Source organism: Equus przewalskii, chromosome 10 (assembly GCF_037783145.1).
Source record: "Equus przewalskii isolate Varuska chromosome 10, EquPr2, whole genome shotgun sequence".
In the NCBI taxonomy this organism is placed as follows: domain Eukaryota; kingdom Metazoa; phylum Chordata; class Mammalia; order Perissodactyla; family Equidae; genus Equus; species Equus przewalskii.
In genome coordinates, this window is record NC_091840.1 from 46,775,521 (window position 1) to 46,790,453 (window position 14,933).

The 14,933-nt window shown below is 41.2% G+C and overlaps 1 protein-coding gene across 1 annotated transcript; it reads right to left on the minus strand.

Annotated features, from left to right (window-relative positions):
• Window positions 1–9,837: 9,837 nt before the first annotated feature.
• Window positions 9,838–10,797, minus strand: LOC103540240 (olfactory receptor 3A2-like). Its single transcript, XM_008506786.2, has one exon. The coding sequence runs from the start codon at window positions 10,783–10,785 to the stop codon at window positions 9,838–9,840; it is 948 nt and encodes a 315-aa protein (XP_008505008.1). The 5' UTR covers window positions 10,786–10,797.
• Between the last annotated feature and the right edge of the window lie 4,136 nt (window positions 10,798–14,933).

Below are 14,933 nucleotides of genomic sequence, written 5' to 3' on the forward strand. Positions count from 1 at the left end.
GGAAATATCCCAAGGAGGAGGTATCAGTTCACTCAGTTTATCTATTCAACAGAAATGTTGTAAACCACTTATGTTCAAAGCCCCAGGGAAGTTCCCAGCTTTCCTGGTAATGATTTTCCCACTCCCCAGACCACACACCACTCACTGTGGTGACCTCATCCACCACCTCAGTGCCTTTACCCTTTTCTCCATTGAGATGCCCAATGCCACCACCATCTTGTCCCTCCTATCCTCTCCTGGATAAAGGGGTCAGAATGCTTGAGAAAATAAACTAATGTGAAAGCAGACTTCCTATTTGAATGTAGTGAGATTAGATGGAATTTCCCCATTTTACTCTGAGGGATCAGCCCAAACAAATAAGCAGATTTCAAAATAGAAAAATATTTCCAGAGAAACTAGAAAGCATTTGAAAACAACTTAGGTTTCAAGGCTTCTAAAAATCTTGAAGGTCAAGCAAAGGTATGGCAAGAATCAGAGAGAAGATACCCATCATTGTGGATATCGGATAGTCCAGCCAAGTACATTTCTCCAAGGTGAGGGCCATACTCAGAAGTATCAATTCAAAATCTCTTGGTCAGTACATAGCTAGTGTTCTTCTTGGTAACTAATCCTTACATAGGCTTTGAATAACAGCTTAATTTAAAATTATTCACTCTTCTTATAGTATCCGCTATCCACTTGTGAAATCAACATTGTAAACATACCTGTGGGTTGGGTGCTGCTAAGTACAATTAGTTTTCTGCATTGTACAACCACTGTCCTTCCACTTATCCTTGACTTGGGAGGGGTATACTGACCCACAGCTCCAAGGAAAGGTCTGCAGATAAGGCAGGCACATACATAGAGCCCGGCTGGGCTAGATATTTCAGATCTTGTAATAAGTTCCTGATCAAAAAGTATCCATTTCTCTCTATGGCCTGTGGAATTAGCTGCGCTAGAGCTTCACTAAGTGTACTGTTATTCCCCTGCATAGACTACACTGGAATCAGAGGATGGGAAGCAGTCTGAGTCTGGTCACTCTAAGAGAAGGGGAAGAATGATGAGGGCCTGAGCTCACATGGATGAAGTTAGATGCGACGATCTCTAAGATAGCCTTAAAAATTTAAGATCGTGGGATTGGTGAGATGAGGGGGATCATCCTCAGGTTTGATCATCATTGATGAAATTGATAATTGATAAATTCTTTGCAAATTGGCAAATCAATGGATGGATAATGCTCTTCACATATGTGATATTAAAGAACAATAACTACTCTCCATTTTCCCTTTTGGGTCCATTTTAACCCAAGCATTAGATTGTGACCCTGGGATCATCTACCTCTTTGCTCATACTGTTTTCTCTATCTGTAATGGCTTCCCTCCAATTCCACATGTCCAAATATTTCAAGATTTGACTCAAATCCTGGCCGCTGCAGGAATCCTTCATGGAAACTTGCCCATCTCAAAAAGATCTCTGTCTCGCTCCCAAGCTTCCACTACACATAAGGTCATGGAACAAATTACTGTTCACCTTCTAGCTAAGTCATTTCTCTATACAGCACATCTCCCCTACTTCTCTGTAAGTGACTCGAGGACAGCATACATGTTTGATTCAGTTTTCCACAGCAATACTTACAATAATACTTCACACGTAGTAGGTACATAGTATTTCTTAAATAAACAAATGGATGGGCAAATGTTCATAGGATTTGAGAGAAAGAGAGCTTCGGGATGAGCTAGAGTTGTCATGGAAGACTCTCTGGACATATTGGAGTTTGGGCCAGACCTTTATAGAGTAGTGTGACTTAAGGGAGGAGTAAGGCCAAGTGCAGGGTGCAAAGTTGCTGAAGGGACTAGTTCTTTCCTTGGTTTTAATAGAACAAGCAGGTAATCTAGCAACCCACACACTGACCTGTTTATTTTCATGTAAACCACTCAAAAGAAGAAGGCCCTTATGAGGGATACTGGGACAGACAAGTGAGTTAGAGCCAGGGACAGAAGAACAACAAGACAGCTGCTGCCAACCCACAGATGGCCAGAGATGCAGCTTGCTGAAAATCAGCAGGATTCTGGGGTTACCTCCAATCATCCAGAGACATCCAGAGTGTCTGATGGACATCACACCCATCGTGAGGAGCCCTCCTGTATTACTACTCTCAGGGCTTTGTAATGAGTCCCAGGTCCTCCTTACTGAGCTATGACAGCTCTGTACTCTGGAACTTCACCCAATCCCTCCATGCTTCCAAGAAGAAAACGCTCAACAAGGCCTCTGACTGGAGAGAAGGTACTAGGCTTCCTGATGAAGTGGGTCCTTGGCAGTGAACTGAACTTGAACTGGCAGAGCCAGGACCTCTGGGTTATCACCCAAGATCTTTCCATGTAATGTCTTCCCTTTTCAGAGCCATCAGCTGCACCATGTGTAAAGTCAGGTTTGAACTGATGGCAACAGAGCCCTATCTCTGTTTTGTAAGAACAGAGGAAGAACTCCTGAGTGTACTCACCTTGGCATGGGCATAGGAGCCAGTGAGGTTTCTTCAGGAAAGGAGATGAGGAGTTATGCAGACTCAGTTTTACACCGAGAAAACAAGTAAGGGGCTATATATAAGAAAATGAGGAAAAACAAGCTGATATCTTCTCTGTCATAGGCCTATCTTCACTATAGTGTTGTCTCCAGTGGGCCTCAGAAATTAGTCCTCCCACGAAATAGGAGATAGATGGGGAGAGAGACAAGTTGATTTGTAAACAACTCAATCCCTTCATAAATACGGCAGCAATGTCTTACATCTTCTGGTATTTAGACTTTCTAAAGAAAGGCTTTACCTCTAGCCCTGGTTTTATAGCAAGTAGTGATATAAATTCCACTGAATGATGGGATCACTGAGGTCTACGGCCTTGTCCATATCCTCAAAGTCACCAAGGAAGCCAGGGATGTAATTGAGACTAGATATAGCTGTCTTAAGGAAGAGTTTTCCTTTCCCAGATGTCAGCCCTAAGCATGTCCTTTGAGCAGAAACAAGCTAATTTCCAGACTTGCCTTGGACCTGAGGATGAAGAGGAGGCACCAGAAGAGAGGCAAAAGGGAGAAGCTTTCTTCAAACCCAGTTTCTTAATGAGACCTCAGGAATGCAGTGCTTTGCCCCTCAGGGCCTTGTTAGTGGGGCCACTGGGACTGTGTCTTGGGGTTCCTATAATGATTCTGGAAGTGGTGGTAGAAGAGCTATATTGAGCTAGAAGGACTCCTGGGAAGCTGCCTACCAATACGATTGTCAAGGCCAGACCCTTAGAAGATGAAAGCCCTGGTGAAGGTCACAGGTTCATAATGGAAGATGTAGGAAGGTTGAGGAGGGGGTTCCTCCAACTCCTATACCCACCAATGATTACACAGCCAACACCCCCTCCACAGCAGAGATGCTCTCTCTTCTCCTACCAGAGAAGCCTGGTGCAGTAGGAAAAGCACTGTAGACAGACCTGATCTTCTGTCTTCTATTAGTGCTTTGACTTTGGACAAGCTGTTGCATCCTTTTGGGTCTCAGTTTTCTCATCTGTAAAGTGAGCATATCCTCTGCCACAGAGCATTGCTGTAAAGATTATGAATGAAGTGAGATTCATTTAACTGCTAGTAGAGGCTCAACAATATGTAACATACCAACTGATAACACTTATGAGTGCTTGTTACCTACATGGCAATGTGCTAAGAGCTTTAGAAGCCTGGAATCCCTATCAGTCCTTGCAACAATCCTATGAAGCAGATTGTAGCAGACGTGGCAGGTGTTCTGACTCATGTCTTGCTCAGCCTTTCTTCTGATTTTACTCGTGGCTGGATTGGACAGTTCTCTTCAGGCTTCTGCCCATTACAAGCTGACAATGTAGCCACTTCCTTGGGATCCTCTGATGTTGTGACCAACAGGGGGTCACTAGGTCTGAGCACACGTGGAGCCCATAGCTCAGAGGACAACTTGATAACAGGAGATAGGAGCCAATGGATAAATGCCCCACCACCTCTTCTTCAGACAATTCTGAGAGGCATTCTATATGCCCTTGTATAATCAACCTCTCCTGTCCTTAGTGGGGACTTTGATAATGCCCCCTCCTCAGGGATACTTCTTCCTTCTTTGTCTCACTGTCTTCATTACCTCAGTCTTGCTCCCTGGGACAGCCTCCCAAGTAAAGAACCTCTTGCTCCCTAAGATGACTTCCCAATTGAACCACACACACACAGCTTGTCTCAGGATCTGCCTTGCCTCACAGCCTTGACCCACCCTCACCAAGCCAAGCTGCACTGCTCTGTGACTGCATCCTGGGTCCTAAGTAGAAGTTTTGACTGGCCATCACCAGGGAGTGCTGCCAGTGCCCTGTGCCCCAGCCCCTGTGTCTTGAGTCAGGGCTTTGACATCCATCACAGGGGCCATGCTGCTGCTGCTCTGCTCCCTGCCTCCTGGGGCCAGAGTGAGGACTTTGACCTGCTGTCTCCAGGGAAAGCTGCTGCTGCACCCTGCCGCCTGGGCCCAAGCCACTACTGCATTTCCCCTCCCCCTCAGAGTTCGAGTCATTGCAGTGAGCCCCAGAAACCCAGACCTTAGTGCCCCATGAGATCTGCACATGCCTGCACCTCAGACACCATCATCACTGCCACAGCAAGTGCACCTGATCCCAGGACCCCAACTCTACTGCCCTCTGAGTACAGTGCACCAGATCTGGTACCAAGAGGGATCCCCTTGGCTAGATTTTCCCATCTTCCCCCCACAGGCAAAATAGAAGCACAGGAGAATGCCAGCAGCCTTCACATCGAGGACCTCAATAGCTCTAGCTGTCACTGCCACCTGCAGGGCCTCCACAGTTTTGGCCACCAAAGCCCCCTTAAGTCTTTGCCAATGGCGACCTCAGCCAACGAGCTCCACCAAACTAAAAAGTGTCTGCTGAGCAAAGGGGACCATCAATATTTGAAAAAGCAACCTATAGAATAGGAGAAAATATTTGCAAAGCATATATCTGATATGGGGTTACTATCCAAAATATAGAAAGAACTCATACAACACAATACAAGAAAACAGATAATCCACTTTAAAAAATGGGCAAAGCAGAGCAATCAGGCAAGAAAAAGGAATAAAAGGAATCCAAATAGGGAAGGAAGAAGTGAAACTCTCGCTGTTTGCAGACGACATGATCTTATATATAGAAAACCCCAAAGAATCCATTGCAAAACTGTTAGAAGTAATCAACAACTACAGCAAAGTTGCAGGGTATAAAATCAATTTGCATAAATCAGTAGCATTTCTATACTCCAGTAATGAACCAACAGAAAAAGAACTCAAGAATACAATACCATTCACAATCGCAACAAAAAGAATAAAATACCTTGGGGTAAATTTAACTAAGGAAGTGAAGGACTTATATAATGAAAATCACAAGGCCTTTCTGAGAGAATTGGATGACGACATAAGGAGATGGAAAGACATTCCATGTACATGGATTGGAAGAATAAACATAGTTAAAATGTCTATTCTACCTAAAGCAATCTACAGATTCAACGCCATCCCAATCAGAATCCCAATGACATTCTTTACAGAATTAGAACAAAGAATCCTAAAATTCATATGGGGCAACAAAAGACCCCGAATTGCTAAAGCAATCCTGAGAAAAAAGAACAAAACGGGAGGCATCACAATCCCTGACTTCAAAACATACTACAAAGCTACAGTAATCAAAACAGCATGGTACTGGTACAAAAACAGGTGCACAGATCAATGGAACAAAATTGAAAGCCCAGAAATAAAACCACACATCTATGGACAGCTTATCTTTGACAAAGGAGCTGAGGGTGTACAATGGAGAAAAGAAAGTCTTTTCAACAAATGGTGCTGGGAAAACTGGAAAGCCACATGTAAAAGAATGAAAATTGACCACTCTTTTTCACCATTCAGCAAAATAAACTCAAAATGGATTAAAGACCTAAAGGTGAGACCTGAAACCATAAGGCTTCTGGAAGAAAACGTAGGCAGTACACTCTTTGACATCAGTATTAAAAGGATCTTTTCGGACACCATGCCTTCTCAGAGAAGGGAAACAATAGAAAGAATAAACAAATGGGACTTCATCAGATTAAAGAGCTTCTTCAAGGCAAATGAAAACAGGATTGAAACGAAAAAACAACCCACTAACTGGGAAAAAATATTTGCAAGTCATATATCTGACAAAGGCTTAATATCCTTAATATATAAAGAACTCTCACAACTCAATCACAAAACATCAAACAACCCAATCAAAAAATGGACTGGAGACATGAACAGACATTTCTCCAAAGAAGATATACTGATGGCCAATAGGCACCTGAAAAGATGCTCATCATCACTGATCATCAGGGAAATGCAAATCAAAACTACACTAAGATATCACCTTACACCCGTTAGAATGACAAAAATATCTAAAACTAATAGCAACAAATGTTGGAGAGGTTGCAGAGAAAAAGGAACCCTCATACACTGCTGGTGGGAATGCAAACTGGTGCAGCCACTATGGAAAACAGTATGCAGATTCCTCAAAAAATTAAAAATAGAACTACCATACGATCCAGCCATCCCACTACTGGGTATTTATCCAAAGAGCCTGAAGTCAGCAATCCCAAAAGTCCTGTGCACCCCAATGTTTATTGCAGCACTGTTTACAATAGCCAAGACATGGAAGCAACCTAAGTGCCCATCAACAGACGAATGGATAAAGAAGATGTGGTACATATATACAATGGAATACTACTCAGCTGCAAAACAGAACAAAATCATTCCATTTGCAATAACATGGATGGACCTTGAGAGAATTATGTTAAGTGAAATAAGCCAGCAAGAGAAAGATAATCTGTGTATGACTCCACTCATATGAGGAATTTAAAACTATGGACCGAGAACAGTTTAGTGGATACCAGGGGAAAGGTGGGGTGGGGGTGGGCACAAAGGGTGAAGTGGTGCACCTACAACATGACTGACAAACATTAATGTACAATTGAAATTTCACAAGATTGTAACCTATCAATAACTCAACAAAAAAAAAAGTGCAGCCCACACTCAATAGGAAGGAATTACACTCCACCTCTAGAAGAAAGGAATATCAAATAATTTACATACATGTTAAAACCAAAATTTAAGTTAAATACGATTTCAGGAAAAAAAAAATGGGCAAAGGATGTGAATGACGTTTTTCTAAAGAAGACGTTCAAATGGCCAACAGGTAAATGAAAAGATGATCAACATCACGAATCATCAAGGTAATGCAAATCAAAACTACAATAAGATATCACCTCCACCTGTTAGGATGGATATTCTCAAAAAGACAAGAAATAACAAGTGTTTGTGAAATGTAGAGAAAAAGAAACTTTTCTACACTGTTGGTGGGAATGTAAATTGGTGTGGCCGCCATGGAGAACAGTATGGAGGCTCCTCAAAAAATTAAAAATAGAAATACCATATTATCTAGCAATTCCACTTCAGGGCATATATCTGAAGGGAATTAAATCACTATCTTGAAGAGATATCTTCACTCCCATGTTCATTGCAGTATTATTCTCAATAGCTAACATATGGAAACAACCTAAATGTCCTTCAACGAATTATTGGATAAAGAAAATGTGGCATATATATATATATATGAAAAAGCAACCTATAGAATAGGAGAAAATATTCAAAGAAATATTATTCATCCATAAAAATAAGGAACTCCTATCACTTGCAACAACATGAATGGAATTGGATGGCATTATGCTAAGTGAAATAAGCCAGACAAAGAAGGACAAATTCTGTATCATAACACATATGTGGAATCTAAAAAACAAAAAAAGCCAATTTCACAGAAACAGAAAGTAGGATAGTAATTGCCAGGGACTGGTGGGAGGGGGAAATGGGGAGATGTAGGTCAAAGGGTACAAAATTTCAGTTATAAGGTGAATAAGTTCTGAGGACCAAATGTACAGTCTGATGTGTAAAGTTAGTAATATGGTATTGTATACTTGAAATTTGTGGAGAGTAGATCTTAAGGGTTCTCACAACAAAGAAAAAAAGAGTTAACTATGAGGGGCGATGGATGTGTTAAACATCGTGATCTTGATAATCATTCCACAATGTATACCAAGTCATCACGTTGTACACTTAAACGTATTCAATTATATGTGCCAATTATTCCTCAATAAAGCTGTGGGAAAAAAATTCCCAGTGAGGAAATACTAATGGATTGTATTAGTCAGCTCAGGCCTCCATAACAAAATACCACAGACTGGGTGGTTTACACAACAGAAATTGATTTTCTTACAGTTCTGGAGGCCAGAAGTCTAAGATCCGGATATCAGCACAGTCAGGGTCTGGTAAGGGTTCTCTGTGTGGGTTGCAGATGGCCACCTTCCCACTGTGTCCTCACATGGTGGGGAGGGAGAAAGAGTCCTCTCTCCGTCTCTTCTACTATAAGGCCTGAGTCCTATTGAATTAGGACTAACTCAACCTTAATTACTTTCTAAAATACCTCATTAGTACTCCTTACTTAATCTCATTTAACCTTAATTACTTCCTAAAGACCACATCTCCAGATACAGTAACATTGGGGGTTAACGCTTCGACATTTGAGCTTTGGTGAGACACAATTCAGTCCACATCATGGGTAATAAACATTTGAAAATATATTCAACCTTCTGTGAACATCAAAGAAATGCATATTGAAATAACAATTAATAATTTTCAGTCACTATATTGTCAAAAGTTAGAAGAATTTATTTATAATAGCCACTGTTGACAAAAGTGTGGAGAACAAGCAGTTTCACTCACTGTTGGAATAAAAAAATAGTGCAAATTTTTGCAGGATAAGAGGGAAATACATGTTTAAAATCTAAATTTTTATTTTATTCAACTCAGGAATCTTACTAATTAGAACTTATCTTGTGGAAATGCTTTCGGAATAATAGAAACACATCTGTAAAGAACATTCTTTATGATATTGATAGTAATCGCAGTGAATCTAGAAACTTGGCAAGTTTTTCGATACTTGACAGGTAAAAAAGTCTACCATGTGATGCATAAACAAAGAATAAGACATAACATACCTCTGTTGATATGAAATGTACATAAACATGTTTATGTTGATATAAAAATATATAAACATGTTTATATATGTGTTGAAAAAAAAACCTAGAAGGGTAATCACCAAATTCTTAACAGTGGCTTCTTCTGGAAAATTGAATTATGAGAGGTGGGGACAGAGAAGTTATAGCTTTTGTCTTTAATTTTCCACTGGTAAAATTTTGTTTTGATTTCATAATTTCTAACAAAAAAATTTAAATCAATGCATATTTCCATTATAGGGAAAAAAAGGAGAAATTCCAAAGGAAATATAAACTCTCCACTGTTACCCTGGAATCTTGCGGTCTAGACAGGGTACTAGAAATCAGTGTCTCAAATGATACTGTACTAGGTGTGGGTCCTCGTGTGGGATCCTGTGTAAAAGCAGGTTGGAGAGCTGTTTCAGGGGAAACCTGACAGCAGGACATGCTAATACTTGGCACCAGGCTGTGACTTTTCATATTCCATTTTTTTTTTGCTGTGTATTTTTAGAGACTCCAGCAGAAAATAAACAAGGAGTCTTTCCTGTAGGACCATGAGACTCTGAGGATACAGAGCTTTCTGGGTTTCACCTCCATCTAGAGTGGGAAGTGTCGCCATGACCAAATGTCAACTAGCCAAGTGTTCTGGTCTATAAAACCTGCACACCTATTATCAGGTAGAGCCTCCTTGAGGAACAAGAAGCCTCACTTCCTAATAAAAGTCATCTTGTCAAAGATCCAGGAGAGATAGAAGTCATTTGCTGTGGTTCGGCACTCCTGAGACACTCCTCATGCAAGGGCTCGCTTCCCCGTGAGCACCCGCCACAGGGCACCCTGCACATCAGGGTTCCGGAGGCTATAGATGAGCGGGTTCAGCATGGGGCTGATGACAGTGTTGAGGATACCAATCCCTTTGTCCTTATCTGAAGCCTCCACTGAGCCCAGTCTCATATAGCTGAACACTCCTGTCCCATAGAAAATGCCCACCACAGTGAGGTGGGAGCCACACGTGGAGAAGGCTTTCTTCCTGCCCTCAGGAGAGCGTATTTGCAGGACTGCAACTGCCACATGGATGTAGGAAGTGACAATGAGAATCACAGGCACACCTGCCATGAGGATACCTAGACCAAAGAGCAGCAGCTCATTGAGTTGGGTGCTGGAGCAGGAGAGCTGGAAGAGCTGCGGGAGGTCACAGTAGAAGTGATTGATCATATTTGGGCCACAGAAGGTGAGTGTAGATATGGCTACAGTATGGGTCAGTGCATTGGTGAAGGCACAAGCCCAGGACACAACCACCAATATCCTCTGGACCGTCTGGCTCATGCGAGTGCTATAGGTGAGGGGCTGGCAGATGGCCAGGAATCTGTCATAGGCCATGGCTGTCAACAGGAAGCAGTCCACACCAGCCAACTGATGGAAGAAGAAGAGCTGTGTGAGGCAGGCTCCATAGGAAACTGTATGCTTGTGGGACAAGAGACGACCCAACATTGAAGGAACAGTGACGGTGATGCACCCAATGTCCAGGGCTGATAGGTTCCCCAGGAAGAAGTACATGGGGGTGTGGAGTTTGGACTCCACCAAGATGGCTGCCAGGATGCTGATGTTGCCTCCAACTGTGACCAGGTAGGCAAAGAAGAATAGCACAAAGATAACTGGTCGAAGCCCTGGTGTCTCCACCAAGCCCAGCAGGATGAACTCAGTAATGGCTGTTCCATTGGCCCTAGATTCTGGTTCCATGGGTCCCTGTAGGGAGACATCCCATAGCGGAAGGGATCAGTCTTCCCAATTTAGTTATTCAATAAAAATATATTGACTCACTTTGACACATCAAGCCCCAGGGTACCTTGCTAAGTGTCCTAGTGGGTATTTTCTCACTCCTCAGGCCACACCTCACTCATTAACCCTCTCTCTGGCTTCACCTCAGTCCTTACCCAGATTCCAGGTGCGTTGCCTGATGCCGCAACTACCTTGGACTTGCCCCCTCCTCGTGAAATGTATATAAATCCTGTCTTCCTTTGTCCCCACCAATAACCTGTATGAGGCGATTTGGGGAAAAAATAATGCTAAAGGTAAAAATGAACAGATAGTAAAACAGAAAGGAAAAGAAGAATTGATCATAAGTCCTTATAAATGTATTACAAAGAAATAAATATCTGGCAAATATCTAAGCAAGAAAAATGTAAAGATACACAAAATTAGGAATTGAGAAGGCAGTTTAACCACAGACCAAAAATAATCATGGAATACCATCTGTTCCTAAGTTTGAACAACTAACTCAAGAACAATCTCCACACCAAATAAACCAGCTACAATTGAAAAACAAAAGAAAAAATTAGTCAATAATGTACTTCCATGTGTAGGCTCCAGGCTCATGCACTTCTTAGACAAATTATTTTAAAGGTATCACTGTAAACATAATTATCACGTAATATAAACTTTCCTTAGCTTAGGAAAAAATGAAAGCCATCCAATTCATTTTCTAGAGTTAGCAAATCCTGATACTAAAATGTAACAATGATAGCAAAAAAAGAAATTATTCTTAGACTAATCTCATTTGCTAAGATGTATGCAAAAATCCTCAGTACAAAAGGTGAAATCCACTATTATCTAAGAGATTTTATAGGAGAGGACGATTTACATTAGTAAATCTATCAATATACTGTAGCATATTAGTTGGCTTAAAAAGAGGAAAATTTTCTAAAAGGTGATTCATAAATGTCTACACACATTCCTGATGTAGAGAAAAGAAAGAAAAGAAAAAAATGCTAGTAGTTACATGAAATGGAAGTACACGATTTTATATGATGGCACTTAAATGCCAACAATAATCAGCTACAAATCCCAAATTCACAATTGTAAGGTGAAATCGTATAATATAAAATTAAGAGTAAAGCTGGAAGTAAATTTGTACCTGAATCACGTATGCAGGTACCCAGAAAAATGACCCCAAATAAGCATTGCTCAGTTCCACTGACTGGTAGGAATATGCGAGATTTTTTATTCCCTTTTTTCCACTTTGCTTTCAAATAATCAACAGTGAATCATATTACTTTTAGAATAATAAATAGATGTTTTTACTGTTCTTTTTCCTCCAGATTACAAAGATGTTTAAAGGACAGCAATAGTAGCTCAATGGCTCCTCCTCTCCGTCGTGCTTCCTGCAGTTTCAAGGTCCTGCTACTCAGTAGATTAAATAAAGCTTTAGAATGCCACATGCATCCCAATTTGCCTCAGTATGAAATAATAAAATAGCATTAGCTCCATTGTGCTCCCTTGAAAAAAATCTATTTTTAACAAAACAGTCAACTTGTTTACCAGTTTCTGCCCAAACTAATTTATGTGGTATCCGTCAGTGGAAGCTTACGGTCTGTTTTACTCTTTTTGTGCACACTTCAGGAGAAGATGGATGTTTTAAGAATATATTTATCTTCTACTTATTAAACTTATTTCTTTGACCATTTTTCTGTCTTTTTGATGGATCTTTTTAAATATAGTAATCTGGTAACATTACTGGTGCCTAGAAATATTTAGGTTTCTTAAAAAGTGTAATTAAAAGCTTCATAGATAATAATTAAAAGCTGTCGTTTCTGCAACTGCGTTTATCATGATACAGGAATAATGAAAATAAGTCCCAAAACATTGAGAAGTACTTTAAATCCAAGACATAATGTCAATTTCCCATCAATAATGTAGCTTCTGAGTCATGATGGGAGGCCCACATGCAGGGTAACATTCAGCTGGAATCCATTGGTACAGAGTACCAGTCTGGTTCTTGTTAAATATTTTGACTATAACCCCTACCCACATTGTGGCCTTATCAGTGCACATAACTGTATTCCGTATACCCCGTATATAGTGTCATTCAGTCAAAGAAGGACCAAGTTGGTTGACATCTTGGAGAGTATCTACTCCCTCATTTTACCAATGATGAAACTGTGGTAGAGCATTTCTGAGTTGGAATGGTTGGGATTAGAGTGGACGCTGAATATACTTATAAAATGTCCATTTTTCTTTTTTTTAAAAAAAGTACGTGTTGCTGGGCCAGCCCATTGTATGCTTGCTAAACTCCAAATAACTATGAGGCCATCAGAGAAAGAATTTGTATAAGGACACCAGAAATTCGTCCATTGGTCTGACCAGCCCAAGATGGCTGCTTCCAACCAAGTCCCCAAGGGGCACTTCCTGTACTTATCAAAGGGTGAAAAAATCCATGTGTTTCTGCAGTTCTCTCTAGAGCTGCTCTGGACGCACTCTTCTGACTGAGAAACCTATTCCCTACGCTTTGTGGCTGTGCTTTGCAAACCTCATGCTCTCATGCTCGCAGACCTGTTGTAAGTAGCTCGTGAACAAGCAAGCTCTTTGGATAGGTCATGGTTACCTAACTACGTCCTGCTTCCCACCAACCACACAGTTCACTCTGGGATCTCCTCCCTCAGAGCCTATCTGCTGAGAGCCTTTCCTCTGATACATCTGCTTGAGTCAGATTTTCTAAATGTGCCACCAAATGTCACAGAACCACAGGTGTCTCATGAATGCAGGTCCCTGAGGGCACTTCTCACGTGCCAACAGTCTTCCTCTCAGCCCTCTGCTTTCCATTTTTCCCAAAGACTTCCCATCTTGCCCAAAGGAAACCACACTGCTTTCCATGCCTCTTCAATGCTGTATCTCATGGTCTTCCTATAGCTGATGGCAAGCCACAGCTCCCCCCTTCACCCCACCTTCCCTCCACCATCATAATCATCACCCTTTCTTGCTCTCAAATAAGAACTGGACTCTTTTTGTGTTAAAAATTTTTCTGATGGTTATAGATAGTGCATAAAAGCAATGACAAATACAGAAAAATAACAGGAGTTTAGGATATCTTTCAAAGTCCTTGTCATGAATGTCATCTTGCCCTGTCTGGGTGGTCCCTGGAAACCACCCCAATGGGCCTCTGGCTCTCTTCATCCGTTCCTTGCTCTCTCGGCCAGCAACTACCCCTCTAGATCCTGAAGACAACCTCTTTTCTATACAGGTTCATTTTATATGTGCAGTTAAGGCGGAACAGCAGCTACAGACACACAGAGATAGCTGGTAGAAGCCTAATGCCAGAATCCAAATTAGGTCCCCATATTGTGGTGGCTGTCAGTTTTAGGGATTCCACGTGGCTGAGAAATTTGATGCAGTGTCTCCTAAGTTCTCCTAAACTCTGAAATCCATGACTTCTGTTGTGTTACCCTCTGAGTCTAGTTACAGACCTAGACTCATTCGGTAAATACTATGGGAATTGACATATCGACAGGAGCAAAATATCTCCCCAAATTAAATAATGAAAGAATAATTAAACTACCTCTCAATTGTCGTCTCAAATCCACTTTAACTTGAGTTATAAAGTTTCACGCTTTGATTTCATACCTTTCTATCTTTGCTCAAACTGTTTATTTTGTCTGAAATGCCCTCTCACTAATTCCAAGTGCTCAAATCCTTTAAGACTCAACTACAACGTTTCTCTTCCGTGAAAGTTTTGTGGCTCCTTCTCCGCCTCAAACTCCCCTCCGCTAAACTCCTGCAGCACTTTAACTGTATATTTCCCAGCACTTATCTCTCTTAACTTCTCTCATGGTCCTTTCTCCATAGAGCACTTCGCTACTCTTCTACCCACTGCAAGTTGCTTCAGGGAAGATTTATGCCTGACTCATCTTTGTATTCTCAACACCTATCATCATATTTTGCATACAGTAGTGCTCAATATTTCTGAAATAAATAAATGAATGAACATGGCAACTAAGACCATAAGATCGACACGTTTTCAGTGAAAGGGGGCATTAGATTGGGCTGCAGGAGTTGGGAAAGGTTTTCTGGATAAACTGGAATTTATGCAAGACAATGAAAGATTAATCATTTGA

Excerpts from the sequence above, each read along its gene's own strand:
- LOC103540240 (XM_008506786.2), bottom strand. The coding sequence starts at position 10,785 with ATGGAACCAGAATCTAGGGCCAATGGAACAGCCATTACTGAGTTCATC.